At 41.5% G+C, this 24,288-nt stretch overlaps 1 protein-coding gene across 1 annotated transcript in view; it reads left to right on the top strand.

Annotated features, from left to right (window-relative positions):
* The window catches only part of TPK1 (thiamin pyrophosphokinase 1), a 353,276-nt gene that overhangs the window by 170,130 nt on the left and 158,858 nt on the right, over positions 1 to 24,288 (top strand). Inside the window, exon 4 of the mRNA XM_064169937.1 lies at positions 5,465 to 5,537. Coding sequence (XP_064026007.1) covers positions 5,465 to 5,537 — 73 coding nt within the window. The remainder of the gene's footprint in view (positions 1 to 5,464; positions 5,538 to 24,288) is intronic.

Raw genomic sequence — 24,288 nt, forward strand, 5'->3', positions numbered from 1 at the left:
TCTTCTCTCTACTTTTTTTTTGCTGGGCAGTAACTTGTGTCTATCTGAGAATCCAGGGTGAAAGATATCAGTTTTGACATTTATTTTCAGTAGTGAAAAAACCTATAATGAACCCATTCTGAATGCTCACACAAAACTAATACATGTACAGCTTGTCTGCTTGGGCTTGTTTTCTGTGCAGGAACTGAAGGAAGCCAAGGGTACCACAGATACTGCCTTTAAATGTTCATGTCTCTGATGTTAACATTTGTTTAATAAAGGTTAATTGCAGACAATTATGTGCTAAAGGAGCTACATCAGAAGAAAAGTCAATAGTACTAGGAAACTGTAACTTTGAATTAATGATAGGACTGAGCAGTTATGCCAGGCAATTTATTTAAGGAGGCAGCACAGTTTTTTATTGCAAACTGCTAAAGTGTGATGTGTTGAGTTGGGTGTTTTTTTTCTTTCTCATGACTGTATAAAGAGGCATATTTACCACTCCACCCTGAATTCGTAAAGTGAGTGAATAAAGAACCAGCTATTCTAGGCTTTTAAATTTAAAATGCTCTTCATTAGTGTTAAATGCTTAAAAGTAAAATGCCTTTTGAATTAAGCTATGTCCATTAGATGGGTTTCTTGAGGGCAAAAGGCAGCGTTTTGCTTACTCGGCATGAGAACCTCAGAGTTTAAATAGGTTTTATTTCATTTGTAACTTGTGTCTGTCACAAGAGTTAATTACTGGGTGGTGGTACTAGTGACTGAAATTTCATTAACAACAGTATACACCAGTACAGATTAGGAGTTAACCTGCTGGAAAGCAGCTCCATGGAGAAGGACCTTGGAGTCCTGGTGGACAGTAAGTTATCCATGAGACAGCAATGTGCCCTTGTGGGAGAGCCGATGCTGTCCTGGGCTGCATTAAGGAGCATTTGGTCAGCAGGTCAAGGGAGGTTCTCCTCCTCCTCTGCTTTGCCCTTGTGTGACCATATCCAGAGCATTGAGTCCTGTTCTAGGCTTCCCAATTCAAGAAGGACAGAGAGTGTCCAATGGAAAGTATGAGGATGATGAAGGGACTGGAACATCTGTTCGGTGAGGAAAGGCTGAGACACCTGGGGCTGCTTACCTTGGAGAAGAGAAGACTGAGAGGAGATCTTATGAATGCTTGTAGATATCTGAAGGATGGGTGTTGAGAAGAAGGTGCCAGCTCCTTCTCAGTGGTGTCCTGTGGTAGGACAAGGGGCAGTGGATACAAACTGGAACACGGGAAGTTGCACCTCAATATGAGGAGAAACTGCATTAGTATGAGAGGGTGGCAAAGCACTGGAACAGGCTGCCCAGAGAGGTTGTGGAATCCCCTCAGAAAACTTTCAAGACCTATCTGGGTGCATTCCTGTGTGACCTGTTCTGGGTGATTGTGCTTTGATGGGGGATTGGACTCAATGATCTTCAAAGGTCCCTTCCAAACTCTATCATTTTATGATTAACTTGCCATGAAATGGTGCCAAACTTGTGAGAATTCATGTGATGTCTTCAGCCCAGCATTCTGGGAGTTCACAAAACTGTCCAGTCAACATTCAGCCTGTATCCAATTTGGATAAAGCCTCCAGCTGGGATTCATCTCAAAACTTCTGAGAAGTTGTTCTGTTTTTCTTGCTAAGCTAGCTAAACCTTTAAAGGTCTCATCTTGAAACTCTGTGCAGTTTGGGAGATTTTATTTTTTTTTAAAGTTATACATGAAACATAAAAGCAGTTTGATATGGAAGTGGCTTCAGGTCCTTATCTGAAGCAGTCCTGGCCCTCCTGACTCCACACTCATTTTAGATGGGTGCTGTATGTCTCTACAGTGCCCTGATGAAAAAAGAGAGAAAGACCAGGCAAGCAAACAACAACAACAAAAAAAGCAACTCCCAAAAAAGGAAAAGAGAATGAGAAGTCAAGAGAAAGAAGAGCTCTGGCTGACCCAATGACTGTGAGGGTTTTGTTGCTCAGTTCTTGATGTTATGCTGCTTGACAGCTCTAGAAATGGTTTGGTATGCTAGGCTGATCTCACATGAATTTTATACTTTGGGTCCCATTAGGATTATGGAGCTGCCTCACTCCTGATAAATGCCAATGTAGAGCAGCAGAGGATCAAACCAGCTGAGCTAGTCATGACCTTATATGCATAGTGATAATTAAGAGCTAATGAGACTGGTAAAACATGGATCAGAAATGTGGTAGACGACATCATCTGGACTGCTTAGAAATTCAAATTGATAATTGCACTTTGAAGATGAATTAAAGACATCTTTTATGATCATAGGCAAAAAGATAACCCCTTCCCTTAAAAGATATGCATCATACATTTAATATGCAGTACAGTTTAGCTACAGAATAAGAATTACTTGTGAATTAGGGGTCAGAAGGTGGGAAGTAATAGGTTAGACTAATATAATACCTGATTTTAGTTCCTGCTTTCAATAAGGGCTGCTGTTTCACATTTTATGGAGGAGCTTTTCTTGTTACTCACTTTCTCACATGATTTCTTCCACTCACATAGCATGAAGCATGATATGTGATTTTTCCAGAGCCTGTTCTGCACTCTGGAGTATATCCAGCAGTGGGCCAAAACAAAGAAGTGAAAACCAGTTGGCATAAAATGTTCTAAAGTTACCTTAGTATGAGCCTTTATATATATATATTATATTTATATATCTCACCTTTTTCCCTTTATATCAGCTAGTGTTGACCTCTGAGGTTAGTTGGTCTAGGACTACTCTACCCACAATAACTCTTCTTCACTCAAGTAAATTGGAGAAGAGAAGACTAAATTCTGCTCACCTGCTTGGGGCACTTTATTTTGCAGAACTCAGTAGGACCAAGCCAAATGTAGCTGTTGCTTGGTGGCTAAACGTTGGCCTGCTTTGTGAGTGAACTACAAAGAGAGTCATCCTCTGATGATAAGCTGAAATGTTTTATGGTGTTTGTGGAGCAGGCAGGGCAAGTTGAGATTTACTCATGAGGGATATGTTTTGAGTTCCTCAGGGGTATCTTTATGCATTTTCCTTGTTTCTGGTGTTTGTCAAGGGGAAGAGGAGGAGAACTGATGGTTTTCCAGGGAGAGTCTGTGTTCATTCATGTGAGGATTAGTCCTTGAGAAACTGTGAAGTTCCCAGCCATGACTCCTTACTCTCTGTTAGTCATTTCTGACTTTGTGGTGGCTAGAGGTGAACCATTTCGAGAGAAGGTTTTGAAAATGGACACTAGTGCTTCTTGGCAGAAGAGACCCATATAGGCAGTGTAGGCAAGAACCCTGGCACAGCACAGGGAAAGTGCAACCAGCGTTCTTGTTTCCTTTGCTGGCAGAATTTGCCGCAGAATTCAGCTAGCTTTTGTCATGGAAATGCTTTAACTTCGAATGAGAGCAAATGCTATGCAGAAGCATTTGATCCAGAGAAGATACTTTTCTGACTTACTCTGTTCCCAGTTATGCCTCTTGAAGCACTCAGGAGAAGTGGCTGATTATTTAAAAGCACTGCAGTCTGGAGTTGCTGCAGAGCAAAAACCATTACAAAGACACTTTTGGATTTATGTGCTACATTTCGGTAAGATAAACAACCTTAAGACACCAGCTTTTTCATCAGGGTGGATGTGTGTGTCATACCTAGTTGGCTTTCCGTGACAACTGGCTGTTGTTCTTCCTGCCCAGCCTGCTGGAACACCTCCAGGGCTTGCATTCAGGGCCACCGCAGTAACACCTAAAGTGAGGTTACTTCTAATTGCTTTGTGTCAGGTGCAAAAGTAAGGAAAATCAAGAGATCACCTGGATTTTCTTTTTTAAGGCTTATCATGATCAGTTATTAGAAAGTTTATAGAAAGGTGAAAAGGCAGTGATTTTTAAATTCCAATGTTGCAAGCAGGTTGTTGTCTGTACCTTGAGTTCAGTCTCATAATGAAAGACCAAATCTGATTTTCTGTTCAGCGTTTGCCAGTTTTGGACTGCAGCGATTTGGCCACAGAAAACAGAGCAGCACCAAAGCCTTTTCATTTCTTGTAGTTGCATTCTGTGTCCTTGATGTAGATGCAGAAGGGATTGCCTCTCGCCCTGCCCTGCCTGTGGGAGCATCACTTTTGGAGAGTTTAATTTTAGAACATCTCCTCTGATAACAGCCGCAGTAGGAGCAGAGAGCAGTGGGTTTGACGTGCCATGGTTGAATGCCGTGCGAAGTAGCTCACAACAATTGTACTTACCAGCTTCTGCTGAAGCAGCTTTCTGTTTTCAAATAATGACAGCCAGTGACCACATGTCTCCTTTGAAATCTTTCAGCAGGGCCAGAGAACAGGATTTGTTTAGGTTTTATGGATGTGGGGAGTTTGGAGACTCTGCAGCATCCTTCTAAAATTGTGTACAAGAAAATTATGTCCCAGTGCTTCACCTGGTGTTTCATCCCTTGACTTGGGCTGTAAACTAATTTGCTTGATGGATTCTCATACCTCTCAGTAGAGTACTTGAAGCTTGGAGAATAGAAGCTGGGTGTTGAGTTTGCTAGAAAACACTAAAATCACTGCTTTAATTGTAAAGCCTGCTTCAGCCTTATCTATTGAAATAGTAGCAACATTTCTACCTGTCTTCTGAGCAGCTCCTTAAAACTCCAGGAACTGTGCAAGTTTTATTTCTGGGAGACTGGGTGAATATTGTTGGATTTTTTTCTCAAAAAAATATTCCTAAGCTGTTCTTTCCTGTAGCACAGTTGCAGTTTCATTATGAATTTGGTAAGAATTTATGCAGTAAACATTTTCAGGTGCTCAGCAATTAAAAGAGAAGCAAGGTGAGGTAAATATCGCAACATTCCTTATGTGTGCTTCACAGTGATGTTACTGCTGGTTAGGAGCTGAAATCCAGTTCATTCATGATTTGAGCATCCAAAATATGGCTTCAAAATTATTTGATCCTTTGGCTTCCATATTTTGAGGAGAGCATATTTAATAATCAGGGAGAAGAGCAGAAATGCGGTGACATCAGTGACAACTGAAATACAAATCCCTGGAGCATTTGTGGCTTATCAGGTGACCCAGCAGCAGGAGCATCATCATCATCATCACTTTCTAACAAACTATGCCCTCTGATATCTAATGTACATCACTCAGATGTGCTTTTTCAAATACTTCACTGACTGATACATTTGAAACATATTTGGGACTTGTCCTTCTAGAACCAGGCAGAGGCAAGGTTTGCCTTACTGACCCAAGGAGATGTATAAGAATATAAGTGACTTGTAGGTCCTTCAGCAAAGAAGGGACACTCAATTTACCAGATTTACAGTTTATCTATTACCTTATTTTGTATCACCTCATATCAACTCTTGTTTTAACATGCTTTTAACTAGCTCTTGGTCCCCTGAGAGATTAATGCTTGTACCCCTTGGCTCTCTTGAGAAAATAAATATTAAATGTAGTAAGATGGATTAATTTTGCATTTCACTGCTCGTTGCTTTCCTTTCAGCTTCTTGCCTGATTACATCAGTGGTGATTTTGATTCCATTCAGCCTGAAGTCAAGGAGTACTACAAGGTCAAGGTAAATTAAATCTCTTTGATGAGTTTGTGTGTGTTGGGGCATTGGAGGATCCAACCCATTAGTGCCCTCATTGGTCGTTAAGGGGTTCTGGCTCCATTGGTTTCTGTGGAGCTTTAGCTGTGAAAGCACCTCACAAGCTCATGTTGTTCTTTGCCTGACACTGTGGTAGTGCTTAAAGTAAACATGGCAAGTGTGGTGCTGTCCCCATCCTGTATGTGGTGCAGTTTCATAGCACCAGCCCAGAAAGAGGCTGATGCTGGAACTATATCAACTGAAAACTAGGATAAAACTTCCAGAAAACTCTGTGACTTCTTTTACTCAGCGAGATAGAGAGCATTAAAGTTTAACCTCCCATGATTGCCACCTGGCTGGCACCCACAGACTTTCTGGAGAGAGTTTCTCTGTGATTTTTGCATGATATGACTTTACCTTTTTATCAGGAAGCTGCAGATGGAGACACCTGTCTCTTTCATCACCCACTGAAGCATTCAATTACACCCTGACTACTTCTGCTTCACTAGTGGAGTGCCCTCCTTAATGGGTTTTTGGACGAATTCCTGCATACATTAATTTATTCCCAATGTATCCACTGTGATTCCAGTGAGCAACATAAACGTAAACTCATATTTCTTAGGTCTTAGGGCTCAAAGTTCTGCTTTTAGTTGACTGTTTGATATTTAACTCTCCACCTGCCTGTCTGTATAAGCTGCAGCACTGAGCATAGTGTGTTACCCCTCACGTCTTGGACAGCACATTCAGCAAATTTCAGTCATTTCTTCAGAGTTTGCCTCAGTGTGCCAGATTGCTTTTGCAGCAGGCTGTGCTTGCAAGAGCAGGTGGAGTTTGATTCTTGTGGTTCTGGACTTACAGGTCACAGAATTATAGAACTATTGTACTTGGAAAACAGCTTCAAGATCATTGAGTCCCACCATTCTCTTAACTTCTCCGAGGCTGGTGCTAAACCGTATCCCTCAGCACCACATCTCTGCCTCTTTGAAGCATCTCCAGGTATAGGAACTCAACTACCTTCACAGGAAGCCTGTTCCAGTCTTTGAGAACTTCTTCAGTGAAGAAATGTCTTCCAATATTCAAACTCTCTGGGTCCTGTGTGGGCCTTTTCCCCGATGTTCTGCCTCATTGATTAGAAGGGAGAAGTGTGTGATGGCTGTAACCTGGGGAGAGCAGCTCAGGAGAAATGCTTGGGAATCTTTAGGTTACAGTTTAAGAAGTGAAAATAAAAGAAAGTGCTTTATGTGAATGCTGGCCAGCAGCAGATATTTCTGTCACATGCGTGGAGTGAATATGAAGGAAAGTGAGGCAGTCAGCATGTGCTGGGAGTCATTCATCCTCTCACTCCCATCTGCCTTTACATATGATGCACTGGCAAGAGTCTTGCCAGCTTTTCTACTGATGAGGTTTGACTTGATTGCTGTAGATTCATCTGCCAGGTGAAAGGCAAACACTGCTGAAGGAGCTGGAGGTTCCATTAGTATTTCAATTGCAAAGATTTAATTTATACAAGGCATTAAAGTGATGAGGTTTTTTTGTTCTTTGTGGTTTTGAAATGAGTTACTCTGTGCTTATTTGTAACTCAGCTTGATAATTCTGTTCAGTATTACCCTGACAATGGAGTACCAGTGTTCTTTCTTGAGTTTGTTATTAAAACTACCCATATGGACAGAAATTAATGCAACATGATTTCTTTTCTCTGTCTAAAGATAGTCTGCCAGTGGTGAACAGGAGTTACTTCTTTGTAGTAAAGCTTAGGGTTGTTAATTGTTGAGATATAAAATATACTAGTTTACAAGTGTTTGTTTCAAGTAAGTGTAGTGCTGAGTAAGAAGGGGGAACATTAAACCTGATGTGTGAAAGCTCTGTGAAGCATGGTCTACAAAGCCATCATCATGACACAATGACAGGCCTGACTCCATCATCACCTGCATGCCAGGATATTGTTGCTAGACTTGGAAGGTTTTCTACCTTATTTCCCTTATTTATTTAATCTCCCCACCTTAATAAGGTGGGGAGATTCAGACTGGATGTGAGGAGGAAGTTATCCAGCATGAGAGTGGTGAGAGCCTGGAATGGGTTGCCCAGGGAGGTGGTTGAGTCCCCATCTCTGGAGGTGTTTAGGGCTGGGTGAGGCTCTGACCACCTTGGTCTACGGTAGGGTGTCCCTGCCCATGGCAAGGGGATTGCAACTAGATGATCCTTGTGGTCTTTTCCAACCCTGACTGATTCTATGATTCTCATTGTTGACAGCAAGAGCAGATATCTGTGCCTCCAGGAAACATTGTATAGAGATTCCCAAAACTGAAAGGATTTACTAAAAGGGTTATCTTATGGTTTTAGAATCAGAATTTTTTTAGCTGAGCAACAATTGTGGCAAGTGTTTCCATTTATCCTTGAGGAGGATCCTGATTTCAATACCTTATTTCAGTAGTGATTGTAAAGATGAAGCAAATGAGTCTGTTTTTATTTCTGTTACATGTGGCATGCTGAAGAGATCTAGGAGCAAAAGTGCTGCTTTCTCAGCTCTCTTGGAAAGTAATCATGTGGTGGACATGGGATGAGTAAGATGCATCAAGCTTTTGTGAGAGAATAAGTAAGCATGTGGCATAAGTTATTCAGCTTTATTTACTGTCATATCTTGCTATTTACTGTCTGTGGTCTTGGTTTTGCATCATTGGCTTGTCATTAGATACTTTCATTCTTTGTGTTAAAAAAATCACTGATGATTCCCCCCCTTCTGAAAGAGTAAAGTAACATTAAAATTTGATATAAAGACTTCCACAATTGAAAGCAGGCTGGAATGCATAAATTTTCCTTTGGAAATCACATTGCAGCATAAATGAAGGAAAAAAGAATAACAATTCACAGTTCTGGGGTTTTTTTTTCTCTATCTTCTGTCATTGTTGAAACAGATACTGAGAAGAGCTTTTGTCCTTTCACAGTGATTATGCATGTTCATAGAATTGTAGGATCATTTTGTTTGGAAGAGATCACTGAGTCCAACCAGACTCTAACTCTACCAAGCCTGGTGCTAAACCATGTCCCGCAGCACCACATCTCTGCCTCTTTCAAACACTTCCAGGGATGGAGCCTCCTGGGCAGCCTGTTCCAGTCTTTAAGAACCCTTTCAGTGAAGACTTTTCTTCTATTATCTGACCTAAACCTTCCCTGGTGCAACTTGAGGGAATTTCCTTTTGCCCTGTTGTTTGTTTCTAGGGAGCAGAGACCAACTGCCATCTCATTCCCAGCTTCCTTTCAAGACCTCATAGCAGATGCACTGGCAGTCTTTGTCTGTAGTGACTGAAGTGCATTGGAAATGACACTGCACAAAGCAGGGGGGCACTTGTGTTGCTATTCCTGCTATTGCAGTTTCATCTGTTTCTCATCTCAGCAGAATGTTTCTATTATTGAAACCTTTTAAACATGACTTTGAAGTTTAAGCAGCCATTTGTGTTGCTGTGCCTCAAACAAAGCTCAGTTTTTGAAGTTTTGAGACCAAAGACATTATCTAAAATTATACTAAATCTGTACTTATGCCTAGAAGCAAAAGGTTGAATCCAGTGCCCTTTGAAATCCAGATTATGCTATTTGTTCAAAATCTAGTTCAGCTTTTCCACTAAGCAAACTTCATCTGCTTTAAAAGCCTTCTGTAGTCTTATGAGGCTCTGCTTCATATCTGTAATTAAATGCTGGAAACTAATTTACAGATCTACTGTTTTCACTATTTTCTTTTTAAACCCCATTGAGCTGCTTACATTTGCAGGCAGTTCTGCAGCTGTAGCACTTTCCCCATTCCATTTGCAGGCTGTAATGGTTATTGGGGTTGCAGAAATGCTTTATGGTATGGGGCAGGGATTGTCTTTTTGGTCTGTGATTATGCACCTGTAATTAGATGTACAAAATGCATTTGCAGCAGTGAAGTAGTGCTTGTACACCTCCCTAAATTCAACGTGTTCTTGCTCAACTGCATGTTTTAATGTCTTATTCCCTGCTGGCTTTCTGAAGCCAAAAGCTGTCATAATTTTAGGAAATCACTGTATTAATTGATTTCCCTCCATTATCTTATTATAATTGAAATGCATATAAAATCACTGAGTTTAGCTGTGACTATTTAGTTTCCCTTTTATCTCTAAATCACAGAATCATAGCATGTTGGAAGGGCCCTCTAGAGGTCATCAGCCCTTCCGTAGTAAGTAGGGAGGTGCCTGAGTAGTTCAGATTGCTCAGCGCCCCATCAGGCCTGACCTTAAATGTCTCCAGGTATGTCAGCATCTTTTCTAAACCTAATTTTTCATGCAGGATGAGATTTTAGATTTTAAGGAACTTAACTCCTTTAAAGCATTCTTGTTAGATTGCTTTTTGTAAGAAAACACAGATAATTTCAGAGGCCAATTCGTTTGTGAGTGGTTTTAAGGTTGCAGAAGAAGCTATAAGTGTTCATAGATTCACAGAATGGGACCTTGAAGATCACCTTGGCAAGGAACACCTTCCACTAGACCAGATTGCTCCAAAGCTCATCCAACTTGGCTTTGAACACCTCCAGAGAGGGGTCATCCTTGACTTGCCTGGGCAACCTGTTCCAGCATCTCAGCATCCTCACTGTACATGTTATGCAGGTGGATCTGAGTTCAGTTATGCTGCTGAACAGCCTGCTCCTATCTGACAATCACTACTTCAGCTTTCCAGCCATCTCTTGATTTATGTGTCCTACTGAAGATATATCTGACAAATGTAAAAGTGTTATACCTACCTGAGTGCAGCTTCTGATATCTTCAAGGTGCCCAGCCCCACCTGGTCTTAAAACCAAGCTATAAGTTGGATTTTTTGTTTCTTTTGATGTATATTAATTGAAAATGCCATAATTTAAATAGAAGTTCTTCAAGTTACAATGATTGTAGGGTTGGTCGGTCCTGTTATTAATAGGACAAACAGTGCTTGGCTATATATGTAGTTCAGGATTTTGAACTGAAAGCTTTCTAGGGGTGACAGTCATAGCATTTTTCAACAGGAGCTTTCATAAAATGATTTCACTCCTGAATTGTGTGTCAGAGGTCTTGTCAGGATTGCCTTTCTGAGTGAGCTACGTGGGTGATTTGAGTTCTGTCTGTTTCTTATTCATGCCAAACAAAACTAATATCCTAACGTTTCAGAAACATCATAAATTTGTAAGAGATGTTGTGCTGAGAGTGGTGGTGAACAGGACAGACAGTACTACTAGGCTGGATCATATGTTCATTCAGCCAATATCTGAGCATGTACAGAAGACCTTTGCAACCATACACATGCACAGTAAGGTTCCTTTGATGCATTTTTTCATTTTCCAGTAATATATGGCTTAAAGATTTCTTAAGTCAGACTGGGTATTTTTGTATGTAGTTGCTTCTTGGTATGTAGTTGCTGATTTGGTTTTTTCTCAAAAGCAGTCTACACACTTCAAACTATGTGGGTGATGTTCACACATCCACAGGTTGTGTGCGGTTGGAATAGATCCTCAAAGGTCATCTTGCAGTCAGCAGAGACACCTCTAACTAGATCAGGCTGCCCAGGGCCACATCAAGTCTGATCTTGAGTGCTTCCAGGGACAGGGCCTCAACCACATCCTTGGGCAACCTGTTCCAATAGTTTACCACTTTCATTGTAAATAACTGAACCTATATCTGCTCTGTTCCAGTTTCAAGCCATTGCCTCTAATCCTTGCTTCAAGCCCTTCTAAACAGTCCCTCCCCAACCTTCCTGTAGGTCCCCTTCAGATATTGAAATGGAGCTATATGTTAACTTAGAAGTTATAAGTTAAACTGATGCTCCTCACTTTAAATGACTGAGAGAACTAGGTTTGTTCAGCATGAGAAGTGAAGGCACAGGGGAGACCTTATTACTACATATCAGTACATAAAAGGTGGCTACCAGGAGGATGGAGACTCCCTTTTTATGAGGAGTCACCTGAAAAAGACAAGGTGCAGTGGGTGCTGGGGAGATTCCAATTGGAATTCAGAAGAAAGAAGATTGTTCACTATGAGAACAGTCAGAAATTGTAATAATCTTCTAAAAGTAGTGGATTCCTCTACATTGGTGAGTTCTAAGATGCAGCTTGACAGGGTGCTGGGCCATCTCATTTCAACTACATTTATCATCTAGAAAGGTTGGACCAGATGATGCTTGGGGTTCCTTCCATCTGGCATTCTGTGAAATATTTACTGTGTCAAAAACCTTTTGGATTTTATTTTGGTTTTGAGCTTGACTTTTGATAACCAGACTTCAGATTCTATAACTTCTAGATGGTGTTAAAGAGTAGATGAATGTAGTTTACCCAACTTTTTGCTCCTGTTCTGCTTTGTATTACTAGGATTGTGCCTAGGTATGCAGGGGTGGCTGTGTGTGCACAGCTTAACCAATGCAACATTGTGTATGCTCAAATTTGTGTACAGCATCCACAGATATTGCGTGTCCTGCTGAGCTAATGTAGGTATAATGACTGTGAAGTCATGTTAAAAAATAATCTGCTGTAAAATGATGGATTTCAGAACCCTGGGCTTGCACAGTGCTCTTCTGAAGTGCTGCTAAAAAGCAGAACCAAGAAAAATCTCTGTGCAGTTCTTAGTAACACTTTTTACACTTTCACCAAGGTAACACTTGACATGAGGTATGTGAAAGGGAAACAAAACAAAACCCAAACCAACCAAACAACAACAAAACAGCAACAACAAAAAACTCACAAGTAAAAAAACCCCAAACCAACAACCAAACAAAAAAAAAAAAACCCACAACAACAAACCAAATTCAGTTACTAGTGATACTGACTGATTAACAGCTCCACATGAGCCAGCAATGTGCACTGACAGCCCAGAAGACAGCTGTGTCCTGGGCTGCATCAAAAGAAGTGTGACCAGCACAGTGAGGAAGGTCATCCTGCTTTGGTAAGACCCATTTGGTCTACTGTGTTCAGTTCTGCATTCCCCAGCACAGGAAGGACATTGAACTGTTGAAGCTGGTCCATAGGAGGCCATGAAGATGTTCAGAGGGCTGGAGCACCTCCCCTATGGGGAAGGGTTGCAAGAGTTGGAGCTGTTCAGTCTAGAGAAGAGAAGGCTCTGGGAAGATGTTATAGTGGCCTTCCAGTACCTGAAGGGGGTCTACAAGAAAGCCAGGAATGGAATGAAAGGGAGTGGATTGAAGCTTGAGAAGGGTAGATTTTGGATGGATGTTGGGAAGAAGTTCTTTGCAGTGAGGGCAGTGAGATACCAGAACAGATTGCCCAGGGAGGTTGTGGATGCCTCCTCCCTGGAAGTGTTCAAGGCCAGGCTGGACAGAGCCTTAAACAAGCTGGTCTAGTGGAGGTGTCCCTGCCCATGGCAGAGGGATTTGAACTAGATGATCTTTAAGGTCCTCTCCAACCCAAATCATTCTATGATTCTGTCCAGTCCTGAATCTTTTTGAGTCATACACATTCTTTATGTTATCTTTTGGAGTTGCACATCACTCCTTTTGAAGCTGAAGAAACAGCAAAGTCCTTTTTGTCTTGTAAGATCAATATAATATTGAGATTCAACAAGTTCCAAGGTCATTGAGAGTCACTGTGTATGTTTATTAGGATCTGAATCAGGCCATCATTTATCCAGTAGGATAGAGAATGCAATTTGACCAAGATCTCATTCCTTCTTTAAAAAAAAAAGTGCTACTCTATTTTCCTTTGCAGTGTTTTGTTGCTTGGTTGGTAGCTTTGGGAGACAGTATATAGAAATTAAGAGATCAAACTTTTATTAGAGGTGGTTTGTCTTTCTTTTGTCATAGGTTTGAAATGACGGTTTGCTGGTTATGGGTTGTTTTCTTTGTTCTCTCAAGTGCCTGAGATGAAGCTCAACTACTTGACAGTAGAATATGCAAGAAAACTGTACACCATATAAGAAAAATAATGCTGGTGGTGTATTAGTCTTGCATCCAATTTCAGTTTAATATTATGTTGCGGTATGAGATTTATTTCTCCCTTTCATTGGTTATGGCCCGAGGAAGGGAAAGGGTAGGATCTATATTGCAGGAGACATTTGAGTTACTTCCAAGAGTTTTAAAATATTTAATCTGGTGTTAATCTCTGAAAGAAGTCATTACTCTGGTCTGTCAGCCTGTGATACAGAAAATAGGAAAGAAAAGTTAAAAAAATAGAAATGTATTGAATTAACTTCATTTCCAGTGCAAGGAACGAAGGAAAAAACAGGGAGGGGAAAAAAAAAAGGTGTTTTTAAACATTGACAGCTTCATCTGGAGAAAGAAATTGAACAGAGTTATTTTGTGATTAACCCTCTTCACACATAAGAGACAGCTTTAATGTTGTGCTAGTGGTTGAAGACTCAACGAATAGGTCTTTTTTAGATGTAAGTGGGACACATACATCCATCTTTTCTTTTTAGAGAATTGAAGAGTGCTTTTTTTCCTGGAGCAGAAGGCTCAGTGCCCATCCCTATGGACTGTTAATTAGAACAGTTTCCAGTGAAGCTGCAGAACCTCAGGCTCATCAAATGTTACTGCAAACTCAATGCTCTGTGGGCATTTTGTGAGCTTCAGTCTTTTGTGAGGGAGCCCAGGAGCTAGCCCAGGTCCTACTCTGGCCAGCAACAGGATCACAAACCTGATCACAGAGTTAGGTAATGGTTGGATTCAGTAAGCACGTTGACCAAGGAGGTAGAATCGGTTACAAGGTCAGGCCCACCAAAGCTCTGAGCAACCTGATCTAGTGGAGAATGTCCCTGCTCACTGCAGGAGGGTTGGACTAGCTGTCCTTTGGAGGTCCCTTCCAACCCAAACCATTCTGTGATCTGGAGTGCAACCAGCGAAGGCCAACAAAGCTGGCAAAGAGTCTGGAGAAGAGGTCTCATAAGGAGCAGCTGAGGGAACTGGGGTTCTTTAGTCTGGAGAAGAGGAGACTGAGGGGAGACTTTCTGATTCTCTACGGCTACCTGAGAGGAGGTAGGTGTTGCCTCTTCTCCCTGAGAAGTGGCCTCACATGTTTCACCAGGGAAGGCTTAGGTTACATATCAGAAGCAACTCCATGGAAAGTCCAGGAAGATGTTTGAATCCCCATCCCTAGTGGTGTTTCAAAGAGGCAGAGATGTGGTGCTGAGCAACATGGTTTAGCATCAGTCTTGATAGAATTAGGTAATGGTTGGGCTTGATCTTCAGAGTCTTTTCCAGCCAAAATGATTCTATGAGTCTATGATGTGTCTTGTTCAGGCAGAAAAGTTAAATGCTTGTGTAGCTTTTCAGTGAAATGAAGGTTGAACTAGAACTGCCAAATTGGAACTTGCCTGTATTAATTATCTTAACCATGGAAGGGAAAGGTTCTTTGGAGTTTTGATATGAATCAAGACAAAGGTCGAGTCCAGCAGGAAGATTCAAGTGCAGCCTCTGGAGCAGACAGTTATTTTTCCTTCCTGACTTTTGATTTGGTCACAACCACGCAAAATAGAAGGTTTTTTTTTTAATGTAGCTGCTCACAGAAATAGTGCCAGGTGATAAAAATTGTATTCACAGGTAACCAGGAGGGAATTCTACTTAAGGTGTAATTTTTTAGACAAGAATATTATGAGCAGAGAAATATCATTGCTGAGAGGGGTGGAGGGAAATGAAAGAACTCAGGTTCTGGCAGCTTTAACTACAACTGGGTGAGGAAAGCTCTGCAAAATGGAGCATTTCTCACATTCACCTTTCTTGGTACTTTCTCCTTTTACTTTTATGTCCTCTATTTCCTGACTGTAATATTTTTTGGAACTCTTGCTGTTTTCACTGTCAGCAGTAAGCATTTGAAGCTCTGTTTTTCTGTTTCAATTCTGCTGGTTTCCTTCAGTGCTCAGCAGAGCCCAGCAAAGAGAGGTAGGATGAAGGTTTGATAAGCTAACTTTGCAGGAAGCTCAGCTGAAATCTGCTCAGTCTCAGGACTCGTGTGAGTTAGTGTTTTGGCATGCTGTTGGATTCCTTCATTTGAAGAAGCTGTGATGGTCTTTGATTTAAAAATAAAAACAGTCCTTAAGTCAGATACATTTGAGGGTATAATTAGAAATGGAAGCAGTCCTCTCTGTGTTCAGAGAGAAAAATGAAATGTCAGGTGGGGGAAGAAAAATGAGGAATAGAGACTGAGATAAAGGCAGAGACTCTTAAAGTTAGAAAAAGGTAAGCATTTCAAGAGAGAAAAATAAAGGTGACATTAGCAGAGGGTAGGGAAGAGGCCTGGCTAGAAATAGACATATTTCCCTGACACCTCAGCAGAATCAAGTTTGTGCAGTGGTGAAGAAGTGAGTGATAAGACAGGCACACATGCATGGAATCCACACTTCTCAAAAGTAAAATTGAGGTTTGGTTTTTTTTTTTTCAGTTTATTGGGAAGGAGGGCAGGGTTGTTGTTCTGGGGCTTGATGCTTTTTAGTGTTTTCAAATACTTCAGATGTCAGCTGGACTCAATCTGAAAGATCTTTTCCATCCTTGGTGATTCTGTGGTTTTAGTTTGAAGTTAAAACAGGAGGGTCTATGTTAATCCCATCCCTGACTAAGCTTTAATGGAGTTTTCATCAGGTGAAGATGGAAAAACATAAAAGGAGCCTAAAACATAAATAACTGCACTGAAAGTTGGAATGCATTTACGGTGAATTTACAGGTGTTGTGTCTGAGTCTGTTTTGTCCAAATTCTGCAGTAGCTGCTGTTGTAACATATGATGTGTCTAAGCAACTCTTCATCCATTTGAAACAACTAATTGAAGTATTTACTTGGCATTTAATTGATAATAACCATTCAAGAAAGAAATTGGCAATGCACCATAAATAGCTTGTTAGCCTTATCAGAATTCCATTTAATTGATAAATATGTAGCCTTCAAGAGGAGCCTTCTTTTAAGGGCTGAAAAAGACTTTTCTCCTTTTAAGCTCAGCAGCAAGAGAATACATTATGACTACAGAGTAGGAATGAACATGGGATATAATTGATTCTTGTTACCCAGCCTCCATATGTAGTCTCTTGACATCTCAGTGTGCAGGTCAAGTCTTCCACTTGTTTTCTTCACCATCTAGTGAATTACAGCTGCTATACTTTGGTGGTTTAGATACTTTATGTTTTAATCACCATTGAAATGGTATTTGTAGGAAGAAGTAAAAACTGGAGACCTGTCTATTCAGGCATCTCAGAGCCTGCAGCAGGCGAGTAATTGTGATGGATAGTCTTGTCTCTTGCACTTCTAGCACTGGATTTGTGCTAAGCAGTTTGCTGTGGACAGAGAGAAGGAATAATGCCTTGTAATGGTCTTTGCGATCCTCTCCCCTCTCCCTGCATCCACTGGCAATGTATTTAGATCCTGCCTCAAAAATATGAAAAGGTAAAATGTCAGGCTGTGCCTAGACAACTCATTGGGGTAGTAGTGTGCACAGGGACAGACTATATCCCTTCTGTCCTCAGATCAGACAAGGGGGTAGTTGTTAGGACTGTAAGACATGTTTCCAGGTGGAAATGTTAGCAGGAACAGCAGTGAGGCACATTCAGGCATCAGAACATGCTCCATATCCTGCCTTTATAATAAATGTGACATCAATACCTGACATCTTGCAGAAGCACATCTCTGGTCTGCCATCCACAGTTGCTTGCACAGCTAAATGTGGGGAAAGGTCTATAGAGGGATGCAAAAAAAACTTTCTCTTCAGTAAGGTCATGTTCTCAATATCTTGAGCTCACCCCAGACTGGAAGTGAGATGTGCTGGGAGAAAACTGCCTCCCATTTTAGTATCACAGTCTAGGATAAAACTCAAGGGAGCGTGGAGTGGAGCTGAACATCTTGGAAGTGTTTTTTTTCTATTACATTAAAAACTCTGTTACTGTTCCAAATGAACTCTGCACCCACTGGAGACCTTGAGCAAGTGTAGTTAGGTTAGGGGAGCAGGGCATTGCAAGAAAACAGAACCAGCTCACATCTGCTCCAGCAGTTGCAATTAAAATATGTTTGGCTTTGTCTTGGAGAGCAGAGTGGATAAGGTTTCAAATGGCTTTTTGTAGTCTGCTGAGTGTTTGGACGAGCCAGCTTCTCCTCATCCCAGGCACTGATGGATTCAAGTGCATACCCTGCTTTTAATTACTGTATTTTAGTTGCTCTGCATGCTTCACCCTCAGCGTACTGCCCTAGTTGTGTTTTGCAGCCCTGGGCTACTTGGTAGCAAGCAGCTGACACAGAGGTGGTCACACAATCGAGAAAGAGCTAGAAACTGTCTAAGCCAAGGCAGACAGCCTTCTCCTCCAGTTTTACCATTTCTTTGGACTTCCCTGTGCTCTGAAGCAAGGTACCCTCACTAGTGCCAATGGCTGGCTGTGGCCAGACTCAGTTTCTCTCCGCTTTGCTCCCCTTCTGTACAGGAACACCCTGCTAGCTGTGAACCTTCAGAGGTTCAGTGTTTTAAATTAAGTACAAGTCCCTGAAATGTAAAAGAAGCTTCTTGTCTCACTGGAAAATGCTTTTGAACACATTTTCATCAAAATTAAGTGGCTAGTTACATCTGACCGCAGTTTGGGAATAGTTTTGCTTGTAGCCCTTGGAACTAGGCTTGCAAAGAAAGTGTAAAGCCATGCAGCGGGTCTGCAGGAGTCACAGGCAGCTGTTGTCCTGGTGTCAAGTGTGTTCATAGAATCATAAAGTTGGTTTGTGTGGAAAAGACCTGTAAGATCATTCAGTCCAGGCATTCGTTAACTATTCCAAGTCTGCTGCCAAACCATGTCCCTCAGCAGCACATCTCTGCCTCTCTGACACACCTCTAGGGATGGGGATTGAACCACCTCTCTGGGAAGCCTGTTGTTTAGGAAGTCTTTGAGAACCTTTGAATTCTGATAATCCAACCTAAACCTCCTCTGATGCAACTTGAGGCCATTTCCTCTCTTCCTGTCACCTCACACTAGAAAGAGGAGATGAACACCCACCTGGAGCCAGCCTCCTTTGGGGGAATTATAGAGAGACAGAAGATCTTCCCTCAGGCTTGTGTGCTCCACATTAAGCAACCCCAGCTCCCTCATCCAAGCCAATGATAATTGTGCTGATGTGCATTCAGCAAGGGTCTTGACATGGGTTCTGGAAGGATATTCAGGATGTGTTCTCTCTGAGGCAATCATCTGCAGAGAGAAGCCAAACAGCCATGACAGCTCAGCTCAGCTCTTAGAGTCAATAAAGGTAACTGACAATTTTGCAGACTTCTCAGCTGATTTTAGCTTATGACAGATGCTGAGGTTTTCAGGACTTTGAAGAGAAATTACATCTAGGAAACAGAGATTACACAGAGTTTAGTGTGAAAATCAGTGATTGTCCTTTTCTGTCCAGAAAAGAGGACAGCCCTATGGAGTGTTTTCTGTGTCAGAACAAAGGCTCTGCCTAAATACCTTGCAGACCTGAAGTGCAAGCAGATGCATAGGTAGAGAAATAAAGCGAAAAGGGAAAGAGAATAATTGCTCTTGACAGTTTTTGACAAGTTCTACTTGAACTTAGTTCTGTATAGTCTGAAAAATGTGGCTATGGGTTGACAGTTTATGGATGCTGTGGAATAGCTCAGAATTCCCAGTGGTGGAGCAGGAGAGAGGCACCAATGTACAATGAGTGGTTAGATGGGAAAAGGAAATAGTACAAGAAGTTTAAGGTTCCTCAGGGAGCTCTATTTATCACTTATGGGTTGTACTTTTTGTGGCAAAGTCAAGATGCTTTGAAAGCTTAGGGTAAATCTGATAGGGTTTGATAAATACTGGAAAATACTACCTAGGTGAACTGTCCCTAAATCATCTTGCTGCTGGTTACACTGCCTCTCCATTAGTTAAATTCACTTGGAAGGAAGTTGCATAGAAGGTGATTGAAGGGACAGTGCCTTCCTATCTTGTTATCTGTCAGCAGATCATTTGTTTCTTTCCCACCACATCCCATCCCACTCTCCTATGTGGTTTTTTTTTCCCTTCTTCCAATGATTTGTTTAAAATGACTTAGCCTAAACCTTTGGTGCTGGGAGTTTTGTCTGAGTGATGAACAAAGTAAGAACATTATGACATTCCTCCTGGCTTGCATGCGAAATAGTGTGGCAGGCAGGTCTAGGAATGTACTTGTCCCCTTCTGCTGAGTATTCATGAAGCCACAGTTGGAATACTGTGTTCAGTTTTGGGTCCCTCACTACATGGACAACATTGAGGGAGTCCTGAAAAGGGCAATTAAGCTGGTAAAGAGCATTGATCATAAGTCTTATGAGGAACAGCTGAGGAAACTGGAATTGTTTAGTCTTTAGAAGAGGAGGCTGAGGGGAGACCTCAGCTCCCTGAAAGGAGGTTGGAGCAAGGTTGGGCTCAGTCTCTTCTCAGATGCAAGTGATGGGACAAGAGGAAACATCCTCAGATTGTGCCAAGAGGTGGATAGTTGAGAATAATTCTTCACAGAAGGGATTCTCAGGCTGCCCAGGGAGACAGTGGAGTCGCCATCCTTGGAGGTATTTAAAAGACACATGGATGTGGTGCTGAGGGACATGGCTTAGTGGTAGTGGTTTAGCAGTGGTGGTGGGATTATGAGCTCTAGGAGAGTGGTTGGACTTGGTCTCTTCCAGCCTCAACAGTTCTGTGACTCTGTGGTTTCAGTTGGACCCAAAAAGCTGAATTAAAAACAGGATGGGAGAGCCAGGCTTTGAAATTGCATCTTCAAAAATGCATTAATTGAGTTGTGTCATGAGTTGGATAGTGTACAGGCTGCTTTCTAATTACCCTCTGCCCTTGAAAGCACTGTTGATGAGGCTGTGCAATCACAGTCACTGCAACTTCAAATTCTGTGCTCAAGGATAGGGAGCCCATCCTTGGTCTCTAGTGAGTCAGTGGAAGGGTGTTCAGGCTGTAGTTACCTAGGAGAGCAGTGTGATGAGACAGGAGGTCTCTTCTACTTGCTCTGTTTATAGATAACACAGTTTTTGAAGTCTCCTTGTCAGGAGAGTATCTGCTTTAGGAACACAGTGCCCTCTACACATCTTTCAGCAGTTAATAAGTATTTAGCAGCTACCTTTTGCAGTAGAAGCAAAACTGAAAAAAAGGCTAAAACTAGATCTGAAAGATACAAACACAGGGTTTGGACTTCCCTAAATTCATCTATTTCTTGTTCAAAAGTGAAGCTGCTTAAAATGAAGATTGGGAGGGACACTTTGTTAACAAATTCCTCAGTGTATTTTGAAATTGTTCAGGCTAAAAAGAAATTTGAAACATATGAATGGGTGAAAGTTTAAGGAGAAGAGACAGAGCTGTCCACGTTAATAGCTGAGCATTTGGAGCTAGAGTAAGCTAAAGAAGCTTTAGATAGTGGTCTGCTGTAGAGTCAGAGATGGTTTTTATTATTATTATTATTTTATTGTAGTCATTTGACTTCAGTTCAGTGCTGAGGTTGAAAAAAGTAGAATGGTTTATTTTCTCTTTCAGTGCATGAATAAAAATGAGGGATGAGAGGCTGATAAGTACTATTCATAAAGTGTGGAAGGGCTTGGTGATGAGAAACGATCAATATTATCTCTGGCTCCTGAGTTCAACCGTGTGCGTCCAGTAAATCAGCTCACTTTTAAATGCAGAATGTGGTTAGATAAGCTTATTTATGTCTCCATAGCATATAAGATTGCTTTATTTAGTAGAGGATAAAGACACAACTGGGGCTTAGAGAGTGGAACAAAGGGAGGTATGATTTCATGTGGATTGGAGCAATAGTTGGACAACACACATAACCCAGCTAGAAAATTGGATGAGGTCAGTGAGGAGTAACTGAAATGCTTTGCTGGCTAATGTACAAGAAGCTCAGCAGGAAAACAGAAGAACTAAACCAATTGTTCTTGGTATGCAAATGGATTTTTGCAGCTTTACTGGAAAGATGGCAAAGAGGCAGGCACAGATGGGATAGAAATACTACAAGCCCTGCACTGAGCAGGAATGGTAGGAATAAAAATAAAGGTTAGTGTGAAATCACAGAGAGATGGAGACTGCTCTACTTCTCTGGGCCTGTTTCAGTGCTCCCCTACCCTCAAAGCAAAGGAGTTCCTCCACATGTTTAGATGGAACTTCGTATGTTCAAGTTTGTGCCTGTTACCTCTTGTCCTGTCACTGAGCACCACTGAACAAAGACTGACTCCATCCTCCTGACATTCACCCTTTAAGTATTGATAAGCATTGCTAAGATTCCCCCTCAATCTTCTCTCCAGGCTAAACAGCCCCAAATCTCCTTTCTTCATAAGAGACTCCTGTGATATAACTTTGTATGTTTATAATGAAACTTCCAACAAAATGGAATGATTTGGGTTCATGTTATTGGGCATGAGGGGAAAGAAGTCCAGTTTAAATAAAAAAAACACCTGGCTGGTGCCTGGCAGATAAGTTTTTATCATACATTCTCTGAAAAGAAACCCCAGAAATTGTAATATTTTCAGTGTAGTCCTGGTAGACAATAAGACAAAGGACCTGGGGATGCTGGTGTACAGCTTGCTGAATGCAAGCCAGTGTTTGCCCAGGTGGCCAAGGCAGCCAACAACATCCTGGTCTGTTTCAGTGTAACCAACACTAGGGCTAAAGAAGATAAATAATTATATCAATTTAAGATCCATTCAAATAAAATCAAGCTGCAACTTAGAGGTGTGCTGCTACTCATTGGTGGAATGAGGTTGTCTTTGGCAAGAAGAAGCCTGAATGATTTTTAAGTGGATGCTAGAAAGCTTGTCACAAGTGTTTCATGATGTGTTTACTGTGGCAGCACTGGATGCAATGTGGTGAGACAGCACAACCCTACCCGTCCTAGATACTCATCAAAATCTTTCGTTGCCTTTAGGAACATGAGACAGTGGTGTGCTAGTTTGAAGCTAGCTAGAATGTTTTGGTGAGAAGAACTAGATTACAGGCTGTGGTTGTGTACATTTTAATTTGATTCCAGTTTCCATGTGAAAGAGGCTTGCTTTGGAAGAAAAACTGATTATTTGGTGGAAGATTGTCCCAGAGTGAGCCAGAGCAGCTCAGTCTCTGCTCAGTGCTGTGCATTCCTAGCTCAGTCTCTGCCTAGAGAGGCCCTTTCTGCACCTCAGAGCAGCTTTGCACAGGCAGTGGCTGCTGCTGGCAGTGGAAATGCTGATGGGAAGAGTTAGCAACAAGGCTTGGGGTGCAGACCAAGGGCAGTGCTATGTCTTGTATGACACCTTAGGGTGCAGCTGCAAGGGGGAGGGAACAGGACAGATGACCCTAAACTGACCAACAAGGGATTCCTGCCATGGGTGGGATAAAGCTGAGAGGTCACCAGAAGCAAGCCTCCTCTTCAGTGGCTGGTGTCCAAGGAGGACGCTGTCCATTCTGCCTTGATCTCAATCCTTATGTTCCTGAATCTAGTTCCAGAATCCAGCTCCTGAATCTAGTTCTCAGCTGTTGCTGAGTCCAGTCTAGGATTTCTGTCAGAGCATCAGTGGTGACAGTGACTAATTGCTGTTGAGGTTGGGTTCTCTATTGGCTTGTATCTATTTGAGTATATTTTTTTTATTAAAGCCATTTTAGGTTTTGTTTTCCCCAGCCCATCAATCTCTCTCCCTTAGTCCCTTTCATTTCCCTTTGCAAAGGGAGAAAGGCTGGTAGCCAACATCTCTTGCTCCTTTAGTGACCAGCCCAATTTTGACCCTTGACAACAATGCCTTTCATTTTCTGGGAAAAAAGAAACATCTAGAAATGAATAATCTGACTAAAAATCTTCTTTAGATGGAGTTGTATAGGGGGCTAAGTGTATCACAGCATTTAAGAATAGCAACAAAAGTATTTTCTGGGTTGAGCAGGTTGTGGCAACCTGCTGAGAAGGAGCCTTTCTTTTAGAAGATATTTTGTTCTGTTTGGGCTTGTTTTGGTTTGGGTTTGTTTGGTTGCTTAGGTTTTGTTTTTCTCGTTTGGATGCTTCTGTGACCTTGGTTAAACCAGGTTGACTGAAAAACAGAATCCAGCTGTATGGTTTTCATGTTGCAATTCCAATCACTAAACATAAACAGTAGAGATGGGTTTTTTTTTTGTTTGGTTGAGTTTTACACCTCTTTAATCTGCAATAATAAATAGTCTAGGAGGAAATCTGCACTTCAGAGCCTTTGGGTTATGTTTTTTTCCTACACATATTTGATCACCAGTTGACTATGACCTTATGTGATTTGCATCTGTTGTGGAGAGAGACTTTGTTTCATTTTAGTAGCTCTGATGATTGATTTGACAATTGATAGATTAAATCTTGCTAAATAATGTGCCTCATTCAATGAGAATGTGCCTCATTCGAGTGTTGATACCAACATTCATTCTGCATGATTAGGGAAATTAAGTTGGTTATGGCTCTTCCAGGATTTCTCCCCAAAGAGTGACAGCCCTCTTGGTGATTTCTAGGGAATACAGCAAAAGCAGGAATTAGGAGGATAAAAGCATGTGTCCTGAATTTTTGTACCAGCACTTAGGTGAGTCATAGATTCACATCTTGGGCATGAGATTTTAAATAGTCAATACACTACCAAAGCTCAAATGTGTGCAATTTTGTTTCCTATCATTGACCTGTGTTCTTCTAGCTGCTGTTCTGTTCTCTGTCAGGCGTGGTGTTTTCCTGGAGAGTAAGAATCTTCATACCTGCACAAGTGCAGTTCACTTTCCACTTAAAACTCATTTTACTAATCACAGAATCATAGAATGGGAATTTGGCTGGAACAGACCTCTAAGGCCATCAAGTCCAACTATCAGTCCA

The sequence above is a fragment of the Pogoniulus pusillus genome, chromosome 32 (genome assembly GCF_015220805.1).
Source record: "Pogoniulus pusillus isolate bPogPus1 chromosome 32, bPogPus1.pri, whole genome shotgun sequence".
NCBI lineage: Eukaryota > Metazoa > Chordata > Aves > Piciformes > Lybiidae > Pogoniulus > Pogoniulus pusillus.